Below are 25,814 nucleotides of genomic sequence, written 5' to 3' on the forward strand. Positions count from 1 at the left end.
ATATGAGGCCAGATAGAGGCCGATATTGAGGCAAGAACTGTCCCTAATAAACTCACACACACACACACACGCGGCAAAAGGAGAAGAACATAACCAAAACAAAGATGGGGGGAATGAAAACAAAATAGGAGAAGCAAAACCGAAATCATCCACGGAGGGCGATGCCTCAAACGGGTGTGTTGAACTTTGTGTCTCTTCTCCTTATCCGCCTTTTTTCGCCGTCTCGCTCTCGATCACGGGCATTTGCATATTGAGATGTGCGCGCGAGCATTTGTTTATGACCCGAGTGACGTCACGGAGTCTCATGCACTTTATGACTCGTGAAATTGATGTACGATTTCGGGCTGAAGGTGCGCGAGCAGATGCGAATCTGCGCCTCTGCGGTTCTGGTCGGAGGACTCATGGCAGCCGCAACGCTTAACCGTCCTTGAACTTGGCATTAGCTCGCGTATCAATCGATCACAGCCATTGTGTTGGCTTTAATGGCGTTGGAAATTATCAGTGGCTGGTGTATGTTCCCCTTATCTCTCCGCTTTCTAAGCTTTTATTGCTCTCGCGGGCAAAATGAACGCGCGATAAAGCCGATGCACTGGCCGGCTTTTTTTCTCCCCAACCGCACCGAGATCTTCGCGGTCTTTTTGCCACCGTGTGTTGTCCCCAAGGTTTTTGCACTGTGCAAACTCTTTTCAGCTCTATTTCTGTCGCCCGAAATCAGACGCTTTTCCTCAAATATTTTGTCTCATAATGCCATTTTAGTCGCCTCGCAAATATATGCACACGACGACATTGCGGCACTTCTGATTCCGCGGCGTGCAACTTTTAGAGGACTCTCGAACACACACTCAAGTCCTCCTGTGTGTATGTGGATTGAGGCTTTTGGCTCTCTCAGTTCATGGACCTCTTGTTTTCCTCTGATAAGCACCACACGAGCCTCGCCGCGATGAAAAAATTCCCCATTTTCAAGAGCATACAAATCCCAGTGACTTGATAAAACTTGCGAGAGACTCCCATTTCCCTAATCATCTTGGAGGAGGGCTTTCGCCTCCTTTGTTCTTCGCGCTCTTTTCACAGACTCAGCCACGCTCCCTTAAAATTGCCTTCATTGTTTCGCCGAGAGTTTTCCACAGAATTTTCCTGGTAAGCCGACTTTTTCATCCGCACTTGAAAAATGTCAGGGAATTTCGAGGGGTGGTTGAGTTTTTGAAGGTCGATTGCGTGGCTTTGTAAAGTGCTTTTCGCTAGGAAAATTTCCCCCAAAAGCGGGGATCTGCTCTGAATTTTCAAGTATTTCATTTAACATAGACATCTGAGAAGTACTTCTTCACATAGCTTTCAGCCCCTCGGCCAGATGCAAAAGCATAAAGTTGTCTCTGAAAAACCTCAGGTATGAAGTTGTCAGTTAGATTTCAGTTAATTTTCAGTTTCCTGACACTCTTGCCAAGTGTTGACGACTTTAGTCATATTATCTCCCCCTTGGTCAGATGCACACAAGCGGATTTTTTGCCGAATGCACTGCTGACTTCAGTCGGATTTCGGCGCATTTCGCGGCGACAGTGATGCGAAGTGTGTGGCGTCTCCGGGGGATGGCGGCCCCGCGTGCGGGGGCGGCTCTCTCGTCTGCGCCCGAAAGAGACTCCCAATCGCCTTTGGGAGGTTCAATGAAACGAGAATGGGGCCATGTGAAGTGTTTCGTCTCAGGACGACGACTCCCCTTCGTGCTCGCGCTGCACAACACAGGGCGCGAGAGTTGGAGTCTGAACTTTGCACACCGAGAGATGGTGGGTATTTATTCAGAATATTCATGAAATAATACTGCCAGAGAGAAATATTAATAAATATACCATTTTGAATTGGGGAACTGCACGAGAGAGAGAGAGAGAGAGAGATGGTGGAAAAAGTGGGGAAAAATATGAATACTGCTTCGAGGATTTTCAGCATTCGTCCATAAAAGACGGTTGCAGGAAAAAAGAGAGAAATAAAATAAAATATCAACTCTGAGAGTTCAAAAACACCTGACAGACAATGCACTAAATTCATGCACGCGGAGAGAGAAGGTGAGTGGAAATGTGAACGACATAGTTAAAGTTGACATGTTCTTGCATGAGAACCTCGCCTGTAAATATCACGAGAAATGTGAATTACCTTGAAAACTTATCAAAGTCACTTTTCGTGCGAGTGACAAACTGATAACGATTCCGATGCAGCTCAAATAGTCGCACGCTTCGAGGCATTCAAACATGCTTTGCTGCCTAATCAATTAGGCAAATTAACAACATTTCGGATTTATGATGAGGCATCCTAAGTCACTCTTGGCGATTAATAAGCAAATTTATTAATAACTTCTCTTCTAATTACTAACTTTCTTCGCCCAAATTTGTCGTTTCGGAAAATCTGTCAAAGGTATTAAGAAGTTTCCTGAGGGAGAGAAATTTATGGAGTCGAATGACTTGTCTTTTGTTAAATTGACTCCACCGAGAAGAGTTATGGTTGTCGCATTGTGAACAAAGAAATTTCGGCTTTTGATGAAATATTTCATCAGTAGTGTGCGGAATAGCATTGAGAAGGCCTTTTGTGGGTAACGAGAATTTAGTGAAATTTAAAGAAAATCAGAGAATAACGGTCTCGCGGTGGAGAAAACACGAAAAGTTCAACTTTTTCTGATAAATATTGTGTCTTTCTCTCTCTTGATAGCGAGGAGAGCGCGTATCCATGAAAATTGCCGACAGAGGCAAGTTGAATGAATAGATAAGTAGAAATGTTGTGTGGTGAGCAACAGTTGAAGATACGGAGATGAAGATCGCGATCGCTATGAAGATGGGAGTCACTTTGTTGTTTTGTAGGCTCGTCGATTATTCCCCCATCTCACTCGCTCTTTTCTTGCTGATTCCAATGAAATTGAGGTGCTTGAACCCTAACGTGATCACAATCCTACGGAGAGTCTCTTTATTAGATTTTTCTCCTATATTTCTCGTTATGTGGATCTTCCAGAAACGACCTCCGCACATCAACACAAGAGAGTGCCCAGCAACGCCGAGGAGTCATGGAGAATTTTTCGGGCAGAGAAACAAAACATACATATATTTCCCGCCCAGAACCATTCTCGATTGGATTCGATGACCCCACAGGCTTTATCAACAGCTGACCACAGACAGAAATTTTATAGCATACACTGCAAATTTATTCTTCTGGCCTTTTTTTCCAACGCCACACATAAATTCCTTCACAAACACTTGGTTCACCGAGACCGTTTTCTTCACACACAGAGTGTGTTGTGCTACCGTAAGAGCAGAGGCACAAAAAAACAGAGAAATATACAAGCATGAAGCCCGCGATGTATAGAGAAAGAAATTAAGAATACCGGCCGGTTTATTTTTAATATCATTAAAATGTATGCAGCGATTTGGTGTGTTATTTTTGCTGTGTCACAAAGAACCACATATATATTGGCCTCTCTTTGACCGCGTAAGGTACACCACAGACGCGCGGCTTTTCGGAGTGCCTCAACCCATAAAGATTCTCTACTCGCCAGCAAATTTATGCCTTCTTGAACCTCAGTGATAAGGAATATTGTGGGTTAATTAAATCACTGGCTCAGCGCGATAATGATTCCATTCACCTTCGCGCTGAGACTGTGTTGTGGGGAATATTCAGCAAAGCAAATACACTTCCATGGATTTTTCGGTGAATCAATTCACACGCACAAGCCAAACAAACCCATTGCGTATGTTCTCTTCCGCTTGGATACAACGCACAATGCGCAAGAGCTTTACAAGTGAGAGATGGAAGAAAAAAGCTCTCTCTCCCTTTGCACGTGTCGACGAGCGTAACCTTCACTTGGCCCATACACAAGAGCTTGTGCGTCGTGAAAAATAAAGCTTCCCCGAATGATGGTGGAAAGGGTCGGCGCTATGTCACTATCGAGTAGACAAATTAATCACAATCTCATCGTTGAAATATGTCCATTGTCATGAGTGGAACAGAAAGAGCAAAGCGTACAGCCGGAGATATCATTGTGTGGAGCAACACTGTATCGAGAAAAATGTTCGATTGAGTTCTGTGCGGAGAAGAAAAAATGGGCGTAGGTCCCCTCAGTTGGTTTTTTCAGTAGTCCTCACCATATAGAGAAATATCCACCATCATTACTGTTCCCATTCACAATTATTCATGAAAGGCAAGCGGTCGCTTCAGGGGTTTATACACTCCCAAATCCAAAAGATCGCACAAACTTCACATAATCACCAAGCGTTGATAAGATGTCGATTAGGCGGATTCCATCGATGCAGTGCAATTACTTTGGCTGACGCTGTCCTCTGACTGCGATTAGTGATTCCATCTCACTCAGACACTCCTTCGCCAGATTGGTAATCCCCTGGTGAACGCGCGGTCTTTGTTATTCCTCTGGATCAAACACTATATTTATGTTGATTGTGTGGAGTGAGATTAAGTGAAAAATTTGCAGTGCGTAACGGAGTGCTTACAGAGTTCAAAATGCCATTTGTGGAGTTCAATTATCACGAGAGTGAATTCAATTAATTCCATTGAATTACGCCAAAGCCCATGAGATGCTCAAGACATATATTCCACTGGAGGGCAAAACCATCAGAACACAGAGAGAGTGTGTCTCAAAAATATATATGTCAAAGCATCTCTCTCTCCCTCTCTCTCTCTCTCTCTCTCTCTCTCTCTCTCTCTCTCTCTCTCTGTCTCTGTAGAATATTCTGCGCGCACTTTTTCACGCTTTCTTCAGTGGCGAGTCTCGTGAGTAAACAAAAAGCTCAGGGCGCTTCGAACGAAAGTACAAAAGACGCGTAAAAATGCGCCTCAGGTCAAATACATTAAAATGATTTTTTGAGAGTGGCATTGACCCAATGTCTGTCTGTTGCTAATTGCACGTAAGATAATTAATGTCCTTTTCTCCGTCCACACGTTTTTTTCTCTCTCTGTCGCTGGTCGTTTTTTCACGACCAATCATCAGATATATGTAATGCATACCCATGAAGTGATGGTTTTTCAGCTCAGTCTAGACGCGTTTGTCATGCCATGGCAATTGATAATATTCCATTTATTCACAACAAAAGCCAATTGCCACACAGGCGCTAATCAAATATTTACACAAGTATATTTTTATATATCTCAATTCTCTCTCATTTATAAATGCTCGTTTTTGCCGCCGCTCTCTTGCAAACTATTGCCTGGAATTTCATATACAACACAATAATAAAAAAAAATACCTGAATCTATGCGATCGGCGAACTTTGAAATCAACCTATTACCACAGATCCTTAGCCTGGTAACAATAGAAAAAGTTTTTCGCTTCTTTGTAAGCACGTAAATGCAAATCAAGGTGAAAATTACCATTTTTCCAACGCAAAGAATTTTCCGATCTTATCGGAGTGTTTTTTCCACTAACATAGGCTCAATTTCAGATGGTAAAATCTCACATAATTCAATTGTTAAATTAAAAAATCATGTGATCCAGACATCTCCTTTGACGTCTCCTTCGTGCAGATCTTTGGAATTCATAAATCAGCTTTCAGCGCAAGGCGCTATAAATTAAGCAGCCGCACTATTGTCTCAATAGCATACAATGTTAACGTGTGGGTAGTGAGAAAAACGCGTAGATCAAGGCAAAAAAGCTCCCAGCCGAGCGTCAGGTTGTCTGGAAAGTTCCAATGAAGCTGTGCTTCATGAGATCGTGAGGAAAATCACAGCAATTATCCAACATTTTCCACTTCAAAGTCATCATCCCAGGGAGAAACGTCATGTTTGTCCCGCCGTTGAAAGCTTTAGAGTCAGCACTCATCAGACTTCCGGAGATTTGCGACTGTCTGGAGAACAGACCACAAGATCAATCGATTGTGATCACATGACGCCACTTCATTGTAAACACACTCTTTGGGGCTTGTACAGCGGATCATTCCAAATAAATATGTTTTGTGGATGATTCTTTTTTCCATCTCTGCTTAATGATGTTTACATGCGATTGTTGTTCTTCTCTCTCTCTCTCGCTCACTCTTGTCGTGTCTCGAACGGAAGCTAGTGGATCGCATTTATTGGTTGATGTTTTGTCAACACTGCCGCGTGCAGGAATATTATTTGCAGAAAATAAAAGAAACAACACAGCTGTTCTCTTCAGGTGCAACACGTGGCAACGGACAAATTCAAATTCAATGTCGTGCACAAAGTCAATAATTGATGACTTTTCTCTCTCGAGACATCTCCGTTTTTCGCCCCGAACATCTTCCCACGAATCGCCGTAGAGTAATTTTAGCCCAAATGCGTGTGTTTGCAACCTTGAAAGATGCATTCTCACCACAGAATATCTGTCATACTGGGTGTTAGTCTTTATGATCTTGGCAATCCTGCATCGCCTGTCAGCGCTGGGAAATTTTCCACCACGAGACTTTTCTTCAAGACATCTCACACTCTCCCTCCCTCTCTCACTCTCTCTGCAAACGAGTGCCAACAATAGAACTTTCATGCGATCACCTTGCACTTGCACTTAGCTCAGCTGATCGCCTGATGACTTCCACTCGGACATTTTTGCATTTGCCGCGCGGCGAGAACACTTTTATTGCGCAATCCATCATTCACGTACTTTGCCGGCAAAAACGCGATAAGAGTACATTATGTGCCTTATGGTGTGCCACAAAAATAATCGTAAAATGCGGTAGTTAAATGTGACGCCATGATCGTCAATCAAATGAAAATTGTGAGCTTCTCCCAATGCATCTCTTATGCGGTTTAACAAATCACAGCCAGAGAGAGAGAATCAATTTTCAACCAGAAGAATAAATGCATTGAGAAAATTGGTTTCATGCCAAACATGGTGGAATTTTAATTATTCTAGACAGATTGTCGCGCATTTGTATATCCGCATATTTCGCCTCTAATACAATGATAATCACAATTTTGCCAGCAACATTCAATCAAATTTTCATCTGATGTTGGGGCTTTGAAATCATTTAAATCTGAGCTTCATGACTTTACAGCCATTTTATTTCCTTCTTGCACTTAATTTCCTCTCTGCCAAGTGCCACTGTCGCCGAAGCGTCATCATGAGATTGCTGTTGGATGTAATTTACGCTCTTAGGAGAGACCTTGGTAAATTATCTGCTATTTTAAATGCCAAGTGTGGGTCGAAATAGCCTGTGAGAGCGAGAGAGGAATAAGCAAAGCTCACAAATTCCACCTTTTGCATTCAATTTGTATTTGACGCTCGTTAGAATTCATATGTATACACTTGTTGCATAAATAATTCATTTTGCTCTAAGAGCTCACAACTTGAAAAAGCGACGAAGCAAAAAATATACCTCGTCAGTTTGCAACTGAAATAATTAGATAATTGCTTCTCCCTTTATTCACACTCTCTCTGTCTGTTAGAAAATCAAATTCACCTTCGACGCGCGATGGTGATCGCGCTCTCAAAGCTCCCTGCTGCAATTGTTGTATACGCTGATCTTTCTAATCGTGAAACGCATTAACAATTAACCTTCATGTCAAGGTTCTGCATTTTGACAATTGCCATTACATTTTGCTGCTCCTCTCGAGAGAATAGCGCACAATAACACAAAAAAACCCCATCTCTCTCTCTCGTGTTGTTTCATTTTTCCACCCAGACACACTGTTTGCAAGACACGACAGCCAGCAAAAAAAAGCACGCCAATTGAGAGGTGTATCATTTCAAAACACACGATAGTGTGCCTCAAAAGTGTATTATAATAATATTTTCCAAACAACACTGCTATTCATCACGTCTGTGCACGGGGAATAATTGAGACGAGCGGCAAACACACACTCGCTAGAGTGTATCAAAAAGTCACTTTTTTGCAATCACGTGTCGACGAGGTCTCGTGTCGAGAAGAGCTTTTCAGCCATACGCGGAAAATTCATCTCTCTTTCAGCAGCGAAATGCAATCAAATGTGAAGGTATTTTGAGCATGAAAAAATGGCTCCTGCAAATAAGTCGTCAGCAGGTCTTCACCAGACAATTTGTCCAGCAAGGTGTGTGCGCGACCACTGGCGAAAAGCTCCCGCCCCAAAGCTCTAAAGTGGAGAGAGAGAAAAAAAGAAATATCCACCCTCTCGTGGCACACAAAGTTCGTGCCTGAAGAAATATCGCCCCTCACAATTACGTGAATCCACTTTAATTCTTGCGCGATATATCAATGTGTTTGTGCCCATTACGAGACTGTGTAATGCAATGTCAGTCACGTTTTCTCCCCCAAGTCAAGTCGCATTTGTTTCGTGTCTCATGGAATATTTTTACTAAAATAATTCTAATGTTTATTTAGCCTCACAATATCAATCATCTCTCCACATACACTCAAACACACTCTCTCTATAGGCTTTGAAAAAGCAACAGAGAAAAATAAAAAACTCAACACAGACTTTCCGGGAATTTTCTCCATTGTCCCCGACATTTCTTCCATGAGCTTTTTTTTTCCTTGTTCACCCGTAATTGCTCTTGTATGAATTTTCATGCAACTTGTTTTTTGCACCTAATGCATTACAGGAGGAAATGTCGGAAAATTTCTGTGCTGTGTTGTAGAAATTGCACTCTGGGCGGCGTTCTGCCTGCTAATTCCGCGTGTAATACATGGAGGGTGGCGGAGAAGGGGTATCAGAAAGGTCACAAAGTGTAGGATTGGCTGTGGAATGAGGGCAGAAATATGATAGGTTTTTGCAAGTACAAAAGCTCTCTGTGACGCAAAGTTCAAAAATTCAAATCGATCGTCTGTTTTGCACCCTTTAAGCGAATTATTAGCAATTTTTATCATTGATATTCAACAAATTAGCCACCTAGAAATCTCAGCACGACGGAAGCTCCGTCGACTTTCGACATTCTCTCCCTCTCTTCGCAAGCACCACCGCGAAATATGAGAATAGGAGTGCAGAAAATGGTACAATGAGAGCTATTGGCAACCTTCACGATCGATTGAACAAGCCACTCATTTTCCAATTCAGCAATTACACTACAATTTTAATTGCATGATCGTTGGAGCGATGGCGAGTGCGAGCGAGAGGCCGACTTTTGCATGGCATCTCTCACTCTCCTGCACAACATTGTTACAATGTCACTTTGCCCAGTGTTTTGATGCCTTTTTTCAGCGCCTCCGCGCGACTCTTTCTCGCCGTGCGAGCGAGAGGCCAATGGTGAAAAATTCATGAGTGAGCGCCAACCAGAGAATTGCCACAGGAAAAGCCTGATTTTGTAACATGATCACGTGATCTCGCGATGATGCGAGATCAGTCGCTGGTGGTGTCGACGGGGCAGGACGGGTGGGCCTGTGGGTGTGTTATGTACATTCAGAAATGATGAATATATGCTCGAGTCGCGATACAGATTGCGAGGAGAGCCAGCATAGAACCACCAGCTGTTTATAAATAAAACCTCTCTCGGTACATACAGTCACATATGATCAACGATCACTTTTTACTATGCTTTCATATACAAAAATCTCCTCGTCTCTGTTGCTCACACAAGAATCCGCGCGCGCGAGCTGCACCGCTTTGGATGCGGCTTTGGGAGAATGCGCGAGAGATATATCGTGTGGCTCAAATTGCGCAATTTGACAGCTTCATTTTATTACGACAAACATTTCAAATGGCAAAAAGGCAAAAATATTCAAACATCCAAGCGCCATTCAAAAAGAAGAAAAAAGGGTCTCTCTTCCCATCGTCATTAAAAATAACAAGGCAAGATATATCATAACATGCGAAGCAAACTAAGATCGCGAGTGATCGTCTCATGATCATCACATTTCACATATGACAAGATTAAAGTGCTATTTATCTAAGACTTTTGACACTCCATTCAAAGCCCATTGTGGGCTCTTTCTTAGGCCACAGCCCGAAACTGGGTCATCCTTTGTCCACATGACTCTCTTAGAATTATACTTGATTATTTCATGCGACACGTCTTTATTCTTGCAACCTCTTTCAATTATTCACGCTGCCCTGGGATTTCAATTAATCGCCTCACTTTCTTGACGCCTTTTATTCTAAACAATTAAAATTTTGCCGAGGCGGATGCGCGCGCGCGCTGCACAAGCCAAAGAAATTGCATAGGGAATTTCTCAATGATCGCGATACAATTAAATAAAATTAGAAGAAAAAAAGAGAGACACTTCAACTTTTCCTCGGCAATGAATAAATAAGAGACCTAATTAGTGCTGCAAACTAATGTATCTTTTTTACTTTATGTATCGGACACCACAAATTGCTAATAAATCGCTCCTATACAAAATGCACGATCACCATATTGGCATGGTAAGAAGTAAAAAAGACGGTGGATTTCGACATAAGGCTCTTTTGCAGGCACCCAGAAAAGCGTTTCAAGGCATCTATTTCGACACTCCACGCGCGCACTCTAAATTGCCATATAACTTTTCGATCCAATGCTGGCCGCGCGCGCGTTTTACATCTCCTTGGGGAAATGGAACAGTTCATGGGGACATCAATGGCTTTGAGGTGGAAGAAAGTGTGAAACTCACCCTCTTTTTGCGCGGCATCTCCTCATTGTAGTCCATGACGATGCCCTCGTCAGATGTGGAAAGGGATGTAGTGCGAATGCGTCCGTTTGTACTACTGGGAGCGCCCTCATCGCTCAATGGTGGCGACGAGGTGCCGGATGATGACCAGGAAGCCCCGCTGGTGCTCCCGGGACTGGAGCCAAATACAGAGTGCCACTGGGAGACAACTGCACAACAGAGAAAGCGCCAGATCAAGTACACTGTGTTGAAGGTTTTGCAGGACTGCAGACCTTGGCTATGGTAAATTACTTTGGCCTTTTGCTCCAAGGTTGCACAGCTTTGAAAGTCCTCAAAGCCCTAACCTTTCCTACTTTTTCAGATCTCCTAATAACTCAACGCTAAACACAATGTAAGGTAAAAGAGATCTAGAGGCCACACAACACACATCACTCACCTGTACGTGGAGAATGTGGTGAACAGGAGAGGCTCATGAGGACAAGAGCAGCATTGCATTCGTCCATGGGATCATCATCGTTGTAAATGTCATCTTGTGAGTAGGAAGTGCGACGTTTGCGTGATCTGTAACAAACAAGAGGCAAACATTCCATTAGATGCATTGCATCAATTTGGTCTATTTGGTGAGAAAATGGACTCTATTGACACATGAAATTAAAAAACAGCAAGCGGAGGAAGAGAGTGTGAATTTTGTGAAGCCAGACGCTTGACAACTTGACTGCATACATATATAGAGTGCAGAATCCATGTTTCCCATCCATTGTATCACAATGTTGCTCGCAGAGTGTCTATTTCGTAATAGTCAGCGAAACACTTTCATTGCGTTTTTTTTCACTGTATTAAACCATCCAGCATACTTTTGAAAATATATATATTGCTTTGACTCTTGGGTGTTTAAAAGACCAAAAGTGGGTTAGTGTGTTACGTCGCTTTTTTCATCTCTCTCTCTCACTCTCCTCCGTGTCTCTGACAGCAAACCAATATTTCACGTCTCTTTCTCGCAACTTCAATTTTATTTCTTCATCGTTAACTAACGAAGCCACGGAATTGCCTTCTTGCTACCAGGCTTATTTGTACGTTTGCCTGTATTGAACACTTCACTTGGAACATGTGTTAAAAGGCACTATATATTTGTACATATTTGTGCTATGTTGGCAGTCAAAATGAAAATCTCGAAGCACGATTTACTTTGCACACCTGATGGGCAGGTTTCTGTTACGTTTCTCATGTGTATTTTGCTTTCCATTGTGAAAAGGCATATCGAGAAGAAGAAAAAAAGCCGATAGGCAATACAACAGCAAATTCATCTCCTCACCATCTTTTTCTCTCTCTTTCTCTCAAGATGAGAGCGCACATAAGAGACAACAAATTGCATTGTTGCACCAGACAATAAATACAAAATGAGATTTTATTGCAGCAGAAATTATGCTCCAGCAGGGAAATACACCGCACGTCTCTTAACGATCATATCGAATTGATTTCCCGCATATAGGGAAGCACACGAAATATCACTGTGCATTTTCTAATAATGCATGCCCAAGTCAATTTCCTAACTAGAACCATTGTCCTCGCATTTTCGCGCGATTAGAGAGTAGTCGCAATCACGGAAACCGTGTTGAGTAGTTGCCCTGCCGAAAGAGCCCAAAACAAAAATCCCAGAGCAAGAAGTTGAGTGGAAAAACAATTTATACTCCATTCGCCTTGAATTCATCGCGAAAAGTCTCCAAATGACGTCACATAGCGACGATAAACACATTTTTTGCACACCACCACTGTCTTCCTGGGATACAAAACATCATCAACATCTCAACTACTGGTTGTTTTACCAACGCGCGGCGGCCTTGCCTCCAAAACCTCACTCGTAAATTTAGCTGCGTGATCGCGCGGCCCAAAGTATCATTGTCGCAATGAGCATTTCGTATAATATGTACAGTTTATCTATTTTGCGCATACGAGAGTGCCAAAAGATATGCGCACGCGAATTTCTGTCTGAAATTTCAGTCCAACTCTCAATGAGATCGTGTGTCGTCGTATTTTCGCCTCATTCTCTCTTCTCACTTCAATCCATCAAAACATCCCATATTTGCTCATCCAATAAAACATAGTTTGACGTCTCGAAATTCCACCATCAGCAACAACACTTCGAGGGGCTCTAAAGTCTTCACCATTGAATCATTAGGCGTTCGTGAAAATTGCGATATTAATCTGTGAATATAGGCATGATTTATTAACCCCTCAGTGATGGCCCTCAAATTCCCAAAACACTGTCCAATTGAGGCAGAAATTCCTTCCTTCTCCCTCTCTCTTCGCCTCCCGTCGTATTTTGTTGGGAATGGCGTGTGCTGAGACCATATGAGAAATAATATTTACTATTTTATTTATCATCGCGGCGTCATCATTTCCACTGTGGCCTGTTTTGTGGATGCTTTTCGTGCCACGAATGGCAGAGAAACGTGCGAAAAGAGCCTCCGACTCGTGGTAAATAACACACATTTGGGCCCGAGGAGTGTTGGACAGATTAATGGGCCTAGGAAAAGCTCAAATAGGCGCGTTTGCTGGCAGTTTTAGGAAGTGTTTTTCAGGTTGGAGCGCGAAAAATATTTAAATTACACCCAAAAGAAGTGTGTGTGCAGAAGTATGCTAAAAAGTCAGCCTTTTTAGCAATTCCATGATACATTGAGTTGTTGTTTCTCCTCGAGCCGGCTTTTTTGTTGGGCTCTGTGTCGCGACAATCGAGCCCCGAAAAGCTCTTGAGCAAACACACCCGAAATTGGATGCCATTTCGCTATGGTTAATAGTAGCGAAATCTCAAGTTGTGGTGTGTCTCATATTGATGTGAAGGCTACTTGCTAACTAATTATTTGATATTTTCAATGTTGACAACTTGAGGTTTCCATTTGAGCCTGTTTTTGCTCGGCCATTTCAGTGTTGATTAGATCGAATTAATACGTCATTGACGAGTTTGTTTTGTCGCCTTTAATGACTATTGTCCACCCAATGGCAAACGACAATCACACACAGACACACATTGTGGAAAGCTTCCTGGTTCACCATCCGAAAGCCAAAAAGCCTTGTTCCTTTCACTCACGCGCGCTCTCAAAAAGCTCACACACAGCCCATTAACTTGAGCCTCGCGCAATCACACAAGCCTCAACTAAGCTAAGCCCTGTGGGATGACAAAAAGCACCTCTCCACTCTCGATTAATGGCTATCTCTCCTCATACTCGAGCCCATATGGTTGACGGCGAGAGAGACGCTAGCGAAATAGCACATAAAAACGATAAACAAGTGAAAGTAACACAACGAAAACTTTTTAATTTCAATTCACTTTACGTAACTGTTCATAAAATTCAACGGCTAAATTGTGCTTCTCTCTCTTTCGCTCCCTCTTGCCATGCTCCCGTCCAGATTCAGCCTCTTGTGCACGACTTACAACATCGAAATTTCATAAAACTTCCATGAGCCGGCGTTAAATAGCTCTTGGGAGGATTTCTACATAAAATTTTTCGCGCGCTGCCTCTTTTCTGCAACTTGTTGAGCGCGTCTCTCTCTCTGCTCATTTGTATTTGATTGTTTGTGAACAATGTGCACGCTTTGAAAGAGTGTTTGTCCAAGGAGCGCAATGAAGCTCTTTTTTCTATGCTGTTCGAGACGTCAACATAACTACAAATTGCAGCACATATGGAGAAGGCTCTTGGGGGGATTTCGTCACTGGAAATTACATGGCGGTGGCGGAGTTAATGAGAGAAGATGAGCATGTCTGGCACAACATGTGAAGGTGAATGATTAATTTGAGATGAAATCATTGGCAAATCAAGCTGTGCTTAACACCGAAACGTGAGAGCGCGAAAGCGTTTGACATCTGTCAACAGAGAGATCAGTAAATCTTCCAAGTATCAACTGACCTTCTGATTGTGAGAGAAAAAGAGGAGAGAAAAAAAACTGCACACGACTTCCGGGATTGCAGATAAAAAAGAACTTATAGAAACTTAATACTCTAGTCACATCTTCGCACGTCATTGCGAAATTTGTGACTTTTCCTTTTTCGGCAGCTTAAGCAGTCGTAAATTTGGGCAAAAATATGAGCCGCGCGATAAGACAAATATCGTGGTGAATCGATGAAGAGGTGAAAAGTATGACGGCAATTTGCATAAAATCCTGACACACACATCAAGATTAATGTACACACGGAAGTTCTTGCACAGTCAATTCGAGTGTCTGGAGTTAAACATCATGCATTTTGCCAACTAAATTTCCCTCTCAAAGTGGCTGTAAAGTGGGCATTTTTGACGGGTGTGTGTGCTGTGCTGTTGCGAGCTTTTCTCTGCTTCTTTTTCGCGCCTCATTCGATGAAAAATTTAGGCCAAATTATGAAACTAAATTGTGTTGATATCTCAACGGTGTCATGACATAAATTCCTTAATTTATTCAACCATGTTTTCTACGCTCCAACGTTAAAATGCATGGAAGGCGCGAAAATAGCGTTGGAATGCCTAAAATTACTTCATTTTTGTGCCGGCCAAGATTTTTGCATAAAATTCCTCTCTTTGCTTGTGCGCAAATACAAGACATTGAATATCATATAAAAGTGCCTTCTTTTTCTCTTCCAATTTCAGGGACACACAACCATGGGCCAAAAATACTGAGATCCTGTTTTATGTCTCACTCTCCTACATGACCCAAATGCCTCACTTTGATATGACTTGACGTGTGTGTGGAATTTTTTACATAAATTCGTCATTCTCTTTAGCATTTATTAAACTGCGCGATGGAGTTAGCGAGACACTGTTAAATCTGTTTCTGATTCACGAATTCACTCGTCTTGCAGACGGGAATCTTTACGCTTCCGGACACTTTTTATCATTTCACCATCTGACTCACTTTGCTGTACACGAGCAATTTGTGTGTTCTAAAAATAAAATCAAAATTGCTGCCATTTTGGGAATTGAACGAGTATAACAGGAAAATCCCAAAGTCTCGAATTACAATTGAAACACACCGCAGAATTCACTCAACTTTTTCGAACTAAATCATTCCTGTTGACTGCAAAAATGATTGTTCACGAAGCGCATAATTAAGAGTGATTGGATCGATCCGGAATCTCCTCTGATTTCTACAATCAATTACCCATTAATCTCTGTCGCAAGTGATTTGCCAACCAGAGGTCCAATTTGCGAAGCTTCTCTCCTCATTTTCACGATAATTTCTGGCAATTTCTTCCCACCACCCAAGACAACACAGCCGCTTTGCCCTTGCTTTCCAATCAGCTAATCTCCGCACACGAGAAGTTCACTTTGTCTTAACCTTCCTCGCAGTTAAAATTCAATTTAGCATTTTCCTTCGCTCCTCTCCACCACTATTTTCACATTTTTCCCGCACTGTATTGAGGAAGTCTTAGAAATATATATGAAAAAAAGAATGTCAGGTGTGTAATTGGATGTGATTTGAGGGCTCAAGGTAATCTCATGCCTAAATATTAATTTATCTCCTCACTGTGACTGGTTCAACCAGTTGGGCTCTCTTGCTCAGCTCGAGTATTAACGTACTTTGTATCCTGGAATTAATATTTTCCCCTCGAGCGCTGGCGAAAAAAACCACCTCCAGTCAAATTTTCAGGTTGTATCATTAATTTAGACTCCATTTCACGGTATTATATTACTTGGGAGGCATTTTTAAATAAGGGCAAGAGCTTATCTGCCTTGCGAGGAGTATTATTTTTCCATCGAGTGATTTAATAAGGAATTCATGAAGCACAATTTGAGTAAAAAGTCTTTGTTTACTTCCATCATCACTCTTAGTTTCGGAGATGTCCAAAAATACACGGCGCATTTGTTATTGTATTCCATCGCAAATTCCCGGGCACGATTCAGTGATTTTTGGAGAATACACGCCAAAATAAAGGGGTGAAATGCTAATTGAAAAATTGACTGTCTGAGCGCGACATTTGTAGTGGAAAAATCTCATAATTCCACTAAAGTTTCTGTCTCTCACTCTCTTCGTGGCAATGGAAAAAGAACGCCCATAAACGTCTGGGTATGTCTGGGACGTTTGGATGCTGCACAACTCTTGAGGGTTGTTCTCTCACCCACAATCCATTTGCCCTCATTTTCTCATGGCGGCGTGTCTGGTGCATAGACGAGGGATGAAAATATTAGGAGCACATTCGCTCTCCTTTGTGTGCTGCACAATCACCTTCAAGCGACCTTTCTTTCGTCAATTGTGTGCAACATTTCGCCCAGCGTTCAACCCCATCACGCTGTTTGTTGGCCATTTCTGCCTGACGGAGAGCAGACACACTGCATTTCAACGGTGATTACCCACAAAACACCCTTAAACATTCCAATTTAGTGACAAACCGACGACGAGTGCACAGTGTGGCGAACAGAGTCAAGACATCGGCACCATAAAATCCTTTCGCTGGCAGAAGAGGAGCGAGGAGAAATCCGTCCAGTTGAGCACATATTAATACGTCTCGACGGAGCGGCATCGTCTATTTACCTGCAATTTGTATAGTTTTCTAGTCATTTTTTCTCCCACCCATGCAACGTCTGGCTTTTGGTGATGTTTATTTGGCTTTTTAATCTCTGACGCGTCACTTAATGCGAAAAAAAGCAGTGATTCGCCTTCGCATGTGTACTTGTGCCAATTTTCTGCCCGTGTGCGCGTTTGTTCGCCCAGTGAATAAGCCGTCTTGCTATTTATCCCTGACCATACCCAAAAAATGTTTGCGAATTTTTTTGCACACACACTCACAGACGCCGTCAGACGAGATCAGCGCCTGTGTTTGAGGCGCAGCTGATTCTGCAGAAACTTTTTCAAAAGTATTGTCCCCAACACAGTCACACAGCACGACCAGAACTGCCAACGCCGCGGCACAACTTGCCAATTTTGGCCACACTCCGCAATTAATGGAAATTACCTCAGATTGTAGCTCTTGTATCGCCGTGAGCATTGAGTGCTCGAAATCGGTTTCTTGCATTTTTATTCACATTTAATCTGCCAACTTTTTTTTTTGGACATATTTTCCCTCTGCAAACTCCTTAACTCTGCAGGTTTTTCTCTGCCGAGGTTTCCGCAATTCATCTCTTCTTGACGACTGTATTATATTATGCCGCAGTTTTTCTTCGAATCAGTCGAAAAATTCCCTTGAAAAAACCCATTTTCTTTCTCTCTTTCTCCTAAAGCAAATAAGTGAATTATGGTGAGGAAAGGTTTGTTTCAAGAAAAGCACATTCAAAAATAGTTGTGAAAATAAACGGTGGGATTGGAGGAAAACACACAATTTAATATCATCCTTGGGTGTTTTTCTTGTAAACACAGAATTACAAAATTCGCGCCCAACTTTATGTGGAGTTGCCCATGAAATTGTCTTTAAAGAGTTTCTCCTTGAAGACACTGTGCTGACTCTTTTTCTTCTTCTTTTTTGTGTACCTCCTGGTCAGCACATCAGTGTGTAGAATTTACGATTATATGATTTTGAAGAAGAAATTATAGACAGTGATGGGGAGATATAAATTAAATAATTGTCGGGGATTATTATAGACATTTCCATGGCAATCAATCATAGAAAATTGACCACCAAGAATCCCTGAGATTGCAATTAAACAAGCCAACATCTCTCCTCTGAAACTGGATGAAAACCTCTTCTTTCGCTCATGACATCGTGTAATAAATTTGCACCGAGACTCAATCATATGCGCGCAAGTAAATAAAGACATGAGAATTTTCAATTATTATTGTTATTGAACATTCCTCTGCCGCATCTCGAAATAGCGTTACAAGACAGCGTGTCTTCCGCACAAAAAAAAGCTAGGAGAATTGATGAAAACATTCGTGGTTTCGCCTTGGAGTGCGCGCCGGAGTGTTGAGGAAAAAATTCGCAAACTGCTAATAAATATTTTTGCCAAATCGAGCTTATGCAAATTTGCAAATAAAATAGACGCTTTGGGAGAGGGAGAAAATATTTGTAAAAATTTATAGACTCAGACGTGCAAAAAAGAGTTGGTTTTTTGTTAGCCAAGGTCGTGTTGAATTTGTTGTGTGCAGTTAATGTTGGTTGGACGGAAAGGTGTGTTAAAGCACTCTTTTTTTCAATAGAAAATTTGCACACACAGAGCACGGCAAACGCCCAAAATATATATAGTATATCAGCAATGCTCAAATTGAAATTTCTTACTTCAAACTAGTTTTCCTCCTCACAAATCGTGATCTTGAGATGGTGCGCGCGCGACGGACACAAAAAAACAATTCAGGAACCGAACATTCGATCGCAGGGCGGCAAAAAATGAGCCACAAACTCTCTAAACTTGAAATAGTTTCACACACTAAAAGTTTCGTGCCCGACATTATTTTATTATTTGTCTATTGGGAGGAACCGCGAAGAGATTCAATGCCGCGAGTAGCGTGAATAAACAACTGGGCATATGCAAATGTGAGTGCGTGTGGGTTGGTGATGTCACCAGCGATATTGGCACAGCTACCAAAAGCTCTCCTCTCGCGGTGGCTTATTATGCAACCGCCGCTCTTTTGCTCACTCGCGCTCTCCTTCACGGCTCAAAATAAGGCAGACCCGAGTTGGAGATGCCCGAGATCAGTGGTTGCGGCGGATCCCTGACATTCACCACAAATGCGAGCTAAAAGCATCCAGCAAAATCACTGGCTTAATTACATGAAATCAGAAAATTGTTTCCAGTTGATCTTGAGAATTGAAATAAAAACCACCAGAGAAAATGCGGATTCAGAAGCCAGGCGCGAGAGCAACTCAACTTGCAGAGCGCATATTTAGAAGATGACACTGAAGCATACAGAAGAAATTCCTCTTCGCGGAATTCATAGGAAAATTCTTGTGATTTGGCATCTTTTTCACATTGACCTCCTCCTCTCTGTCCCACACACACACAGTGAGTGGCTTTCACCAAGGGGGAGATAATGCTTTAAATCTGTACACCACTTCTTCATACTTCCGCATTTCCTCTACAGAATCTTCAACACTCTTTTTAGACTCTAAATCTAAGTTTTTCTTAGAAAATTTCTGCCAATTCCTAACACTTCTGTAAAACAAGTTGTACATCTCTTTCGACCATAATATCTGCCCCTTGGCTTTCACAAATTAGCAGTTTTTTTTCTATCAAGCCCATCTCTGTATGGTTTTCTCTCTTCCCATTCCACCCTATTCACTCTGCTAGCATAATTACAATATGCTGAACATTAAATATAAGGCATAGGAGAGATGCAAAGTATCTCTCACAACTCGCAGAAAATGTGAATGTTAGATATTAAGCGGAGAGAGGTGTATAATTACGCGAGTCAGTCGAATGGATGAAATGGTGAAAAAAATATTTATTAAATAAATTAAAAATTTTAATGAATAAATATGAAATTGTGTGTATTTCTCTTCCGTCAAAGTGGGAAGTCAAAACGCACTGTTTGTGTGGCTTTTGTGTCCAAAGTTCTTTTCACTCAGTTTCCACCAGCTCAATTTATGGGCTATTTTTCCGCAAAACCTTCACGACTCGAGGGAAACTTTCACGTGAGATCCTTCGACAACAACAACAAAAAACTGAGGGATTCCGCACACAGATCATAACGCGATGGCATTATCTCAATCACTAGATCGCATCGCGTAATTATGCGTGTGTTTGGAATTTATTTTATGGCCGGATGACCTTCTATTGAGGTTTTTCACAACTTCTGTGTGCGCTGTTCCTTCGCTCTCAGATGGAAATTTGCATAAGCAAGAGTGAATAGATGGCAATGGGGAATTGTAATAATGAAAAAAATGACATCGCCAAGAGTGAAATATTTCCAAATGCCACTCACCCATTGTTTTGCTGGGCAAATCCAAGTGGAACATCAATGCTGTGCGATGCCCTGCGACGATCGCCCGCCATGTCGGCCAGCCTGGCGAAGTCCGTGTCGCGCTCTTGATCCGCCAAACGTGCTGATCTCCTCGATTCCAGGAGGCGAACTTCCTCCAAGCGCTTCTTCAGCTCCAAATGTGCCTGAAAGAGGGAGAGAGAGAGGAAGAATTTCGTAAGGAATCATAATATTATTGCATAACGACAAACAGCTTTCATAGCTCTATATTTGCATTAGAATTACAAGAGAACCGCAACAAAGTACCGCCCTTTTCCCCGAATTGAGCACATAACACAGCCATGAGAGTCTCTGTGTGCCTATTGGCGATGCGATCCAGTGAACGCGAGAGCTGAAATGTAGGGTGATCTTGAGGTGGAAAGTGTTTGGGGAATGGAGGAGTGTGAAAGCCAAAATTAAATCGGCATTTGGGTCGCAATGCCGGCCGGTGTAGACCAAGTCGTTCCCTCCCCTTCGCCGATGCAAGTGGCCAAAGTTAAAAATATCCACCTGGGGAGAGGAATGAGATTCGGCATCGCGTGCCGTGACTCACACGCAATGCTATCAACTTTCCACGACAAATTTCGCGCGACATGCCGCGGGGAGTGTCGAGGATCGTGATCGATAGCAATCTTCCTGGGCGGCCTTTTCTCCTCCACCCCCACCCCCTCCCCCTCCACAGAGACACACTCAACATTGGGCCTCGAAGTGCACCTCTGTGTATGTGAAGAAAAGGTGTCTGTTTGCGCTGAACAAACATCAAGAGTAATGACAGAAAAAAGAGCGAAATTAATATGAGCCAATGTACAGAGCTTAGTTGTTGTGTATCTATTACGACACTCTTTGACCCAATGGCACTGTTGAACTAAGCGCTGCGATGGTGGTAAAAAAGAATTCACAATTTTTACTTTTCACACTTTTATATGGAAATGAATGGAGCTTTCGTTTTCCTTTGCTGCCTCGCATTTTCGCGCGCTTGCGATGGAACAATTTCGTAAACACAGGCGTCCAAAAACTACAAACACCGTGACTACATTTTATTTTTCGCCTATTCACAAAACGCCAAACCTTGAGTGACTTCCGACAATGGTGCCTTTTTCAGAAGAATTTATTTTCAGCCAAGAGTGAGTGAAGAATAAAATGAAACACTCGAGTGGGAATTCAATGCTAAAAGGGCTCCACCCAATAAATTAGAGAATATGTGTGGCATCAAATAGAGTTCCGTGCTGATTGGCATGACCTCACTGTCTAATGGGATTCTCTTCTAGACGACGTTGCGCAATTTTTGATATGCAAAACCCATATCTTTATAATGCCTATTAAATGTAAGAAGTTTTCGCAAAGTTATGATCAATCTCGTAAATTCTGAGCTATGCTTTCCCGAAAACCATCTCCAGACTTTTACTTTCTACTTTGGATGAAAAGCGATCCCATTGATTCTGGGAACGAGTGGATCTTCTCACAGTTGCGCTGCGTTGCCACCATTGTAAATAACTCTCCACCCTTTTTGGCCGGTATGTTTCACTGAACATGAATCTAAATTGGTAGTGATGATGACCCAAATTCCTAATATGCATGCGTGTGATGGGATTATGGAGTACTCCACAGTGCAGCAAAAAGTCAGAGTGTGTAAATAGGCTCCATTATTATTATTTGAGTTTGTACGACTTACCAACAGAAGCCAATCCCATCTGGTGAGATTGACGACTCTCTTTCTCTCTGTCTCTCACTCGAGAATCAACCACAAATATCGGTCATTTATCAAACACAAAGTGTCTGCATATCGATTTGAAATGCACCTTCGGGGTAAGTTACGGTCCGAAATACCCAATTAGGCGCCAAAAAGTGGCGATAGACGGCAATTAACTTTCAATTTTGAGGCGATATTTCGCCACTACGCTTTTAGGTATCAATTTGAATCTTGCCGATTGTGTCGATCATAAAGTTGCAGGCCATGGAGAGACCCAGAGCGCAAGAACACTTGAAACGTTGTATCTAATTAATATAAATTACACAGTCTCTCATGGAGTAAATGTGTATTAAACTTCCGGGATAGTGTGTCAAAGTCGGCATGCAGAAAAGTAGAATGAATTAGCGCTCGCCCCTCGCGAACACGTGTTTAACTCCTCTATATAGCGATCTTTTGTCTCCCCACAATAGTGCGGGCAAAGTGTATCCATAAAGAAGTGCATCGCAGGAATTACTCCCTGTGCTGAATTATAGAAAATAAAAAATAATTCTCTCTATGATTCACAATGCAAAGTGCGCTCGATCGTCATGTGTATGATTGTGAAGACAAAAAGGCGAGTGTGACGTTGTGGCTTTGTCTCCTCAAAAACTCTTTGTCAACACCACAATTAGAGCCCACACAGTTGCATGAAGAAAGAAAAAAAAAAACTCTACTCTACTGCACTGCGTCAACTAGAAGAATATCTTCTTCTGTTTACGTGTATCTTATCTCAAGAGTGGCGAAGTCATCTGGAATTTATCGATATATAGAGAGCTATTGACTTCACGTGCTTGTGCTTAATGAAATCAAAAACGCCATTATTTGTCCATTTGCAGTCAAATTGACTTTATATTGCAGCCCAAGTGAAGATCACCATTGCACAACACGCGCAACCATTACGAATCATTTCGTCATGAGCGTGATAAAGTCATCCCAAGTGAGACCAGCCTTCAATTTCGTCATATCCTCATCATCTCAAGAGAATTTTTGCACAAAAATTGCTGAAATGCAGGGAATTTTTGTCATTAGTGACTAAGCCGGAAAGTGAGTCAGTGTTGTGACCATACAAAAAAGGCCTTCTTGAGATTGAACAACAAAGAAAGTCCATTTTGGAGGGTTTTTATGGTTGAGAACAGAGATCGAATTCGGTGTTTAATTTGATCTACATTGGAAAGGCGGAGGAGGCGCGACAAAAAAGGCGCATTTCTTTTCATTCAATTTCATTATGCCCAGAAATGGTGAGACTTTCACGCGGGTGGAAGAGAGTTTGTCGCAATGGAGGAAAAAATAGTGACTAAATAGTTACACATTGTCTACAGCTTGAGAGAGTGTCTTGAGCAAACAGCAAATGTGCACTTTGGTCGGTGGTATCACTTGAGGCCGCATACATAGAGTGTCGAGGCAATTAGTTGGCCTGAGGAATGGGTAAATGATGGGCAAATGGCAAAATATTTGCCGAGGAGGAGAGATGTTTGTTGGAAAGAAATTGAAAAGAAATGTACAATGGTTGTATGTGTCATGTCTCTCTCTAGGTTCATGCTAAATCGCACATAAACGCACGATCGCATGCAGAATTGGAAATTTCATGCGCGGCCGGTGAAAGTTTTTAATTATTTGTTTACAATGAAAATAAAACGGCTAAATTGTGCAGTGATACACAGGCGCGCGGTGCATCTGCGTCCGCCGCAGGGGCTTGAGGAGTGCCAACCAAGAAGATCTTTGGTGTCATCGCGATCGCGAGTGATCCTCGCGCGCATTTTCACATGACACTCATCTTCTACATCTCCCGCGAGCTCATGTAACGGTTCTCCAGTTCAGAGGTTTATCATCTCACCCCGCCGAAGCATCTCAGGTGATGAGTCAAAGACGTACACAAACATCTTCACGAGAGAGACAGAGAGGGAACTGGAACTTGCCTGGTCATCTGTGCGCCAATCTGGCAATTTCCAACCACAAACACACGCCTGCAATGCATTAACCATCATCGCCAATTGAGACGACGCGATGTGCTGATCGAGAACCGGAATGCAATTGAAGAAAACACACACCGCAAGATTGCGAGAAAATTGTAATTTGTTCATTTCTCTTAACACGGACACGCTGTTATACATTACGCATTTGTGCTCAGTTGTGGCAAGTGTGCTCTCTGATCACTCGGAGATGATTTACTTTATTGCAAACGCATTTCATGCATCATATGCACCTCATACGCCACACACGGCACATTTTATGCTTTCGCCCCGCGAGATGCGACCTCGCAAGGAATACCGATGAGGAATCACCATGCGAAAGATTCTTGCGAAATATTCGCGAAATGCGGAGCCTTTCAGGTGTTGAAGTGACAATTTAATTGCCCCGACAAAGTGAGTCAACATCGTCATTATTATGAGACACATCTTATGGGATTTAAACAGGAAAAGATATTGCCTTAAAATATATTTATGAAACATCTGAAATTTACACGATCTTCTCTGCAAATCTATCGACATTGCGTTTCATGCCAGTATGCATAAAAAATTTATGAACTCTCCTTAACACACTCAACACTGCATTATTCCACATAATGAATATCCCATATCAATTGCTAATTCACTCAGGTTGCGCTAATTGTGTGAACTTCTTATAAGGTTTTATGCAAGCACCTGTACGTGATGTCTTTTTATTGAGACACTGATTTCTCTGCTATCATTCGATTGGGATTTAATTAACAAAGCACAGTTACAGTGATCTGATTTTCCAACCTCTCTAGTCTCTAGAGATGATCAACCACTCAAGATCAACCACGATGAATTGAGGATTATTGTGACATTTTTCTCACTTGCGATCGCGCCTTCATTTTCTCTCTTTCTCGCTCTCCTTTTTTTGCGCAATTCTGCCGGAAATCAGCGTATTTCAAAATTGTCCCACATTTGATAAAATTCAACAGCCACACATTGGCATTTTCCACGGCTTTATCGAAATCCGTGTGCGGCGTGTATTTCTCCGCAGGGGCACAAGAGAAATGAAAATGTATTGCATAAAGTAGATGGAGTGTAAAATTGACAGAGAGAATAAATTTGCATTGAGAGACTTCTATGGAATCAACTTGAATTTCTAATGCATTGAAAGTGAAGAAATAGCAATTCCTCTAAATGCATTAGGTGACTTTGCATAATCCAAACGACGCGGAATTTGCCTTCTTAACACTCTTCTTTCTTGCAAATTTTCACTCTATATATTGCGGCTACTCTTTTCAACCCCAATCACGATTCACGATCGCTCGATCGTGTTTTGGGGTTCGTTTCTTTTGTCATTTTTCTGTGCCATCGCCTAATTGGGCGATTAAAGTAGACAAGAAATTCATTAGAGTCAGACAAAATCAACTTTCTGCCTATAAAATCGATGGAATTATTATGCTGATCCGACAGCGAACACTTGAAAAACTTTCGCTTTGGCAGCAAAATCAAGCGATGGGTAAAAAAGCGCGTATAGTGTCGAATAGAAAAAGCGCCTAAAAACCTAAATTCCAAGCCAGCCGCAATATATCTCTCTCTCACTCACCATGTGCAATTGCACGAGCGAGTGTTGTGCCTTTGTGTCCATTAGATTGGCGATCTTTTTTTTCTGCACCAACCCATTGATCCTCTCGGTCGGGAAGGTCAGCACAAGAGAGTCTCAAACACAAATCCCAGTCTCATGTCTGAGATCTGTCCGTGTGGGGGAAAATTAATGAATCCCCTGGATGTGATTAATCTTCAATT

General features: G+C 42.2%; 1 protein-coding gene across 3 annotated transcripts in view; it reads right to left on the bottom strand.

The window, feature by feature from the left end:
- Nucleotides 1-25,814, bottom strand: part of LOC132255902 (zinc finger protein 395) — a 64,852-nt gene that overhangs the window by 24,039 nt on the left and 14,999 nt on the right. For all 3 annotated transcript variants that reach the window (XM_059752110.1, XM_059752185.1, XM_059752260.1), the window contains exons 2-4: nt 20,310-20,491; nt 10,930-11,054; nt 10,497-10,702 (exon numbers count right to left, since the gene is read on the bottom strand). In XM_059752110.1, the coding sequence (XP_059608093.1) occupies nt 10,497-10,702; nt 10,930-11,054; nt 20,310-20,491 (513 nt within the window). The remainder of the gene's footprint in view (nt 1-10,496; nt 10,703-10,929; nt 11,055-20,309; nt 20,492-25,814) is intronic.

This window comes from Phlebotomus argentipes, unplaced genomic scaffold (assembly GCF_947086385.1).
Source record: "Phlebotomus argentipes unplaced genomic scaffold, Phlebotomus argentipes genome assembly contig_10, whole genome shotgun sequence".
Lineage (NCBI taxonomy): Eukaryota > Metazoa > Arthropoda > Insecta > Diptera > Psychodidae > Phlebotomus > Phlebotomus argentipes.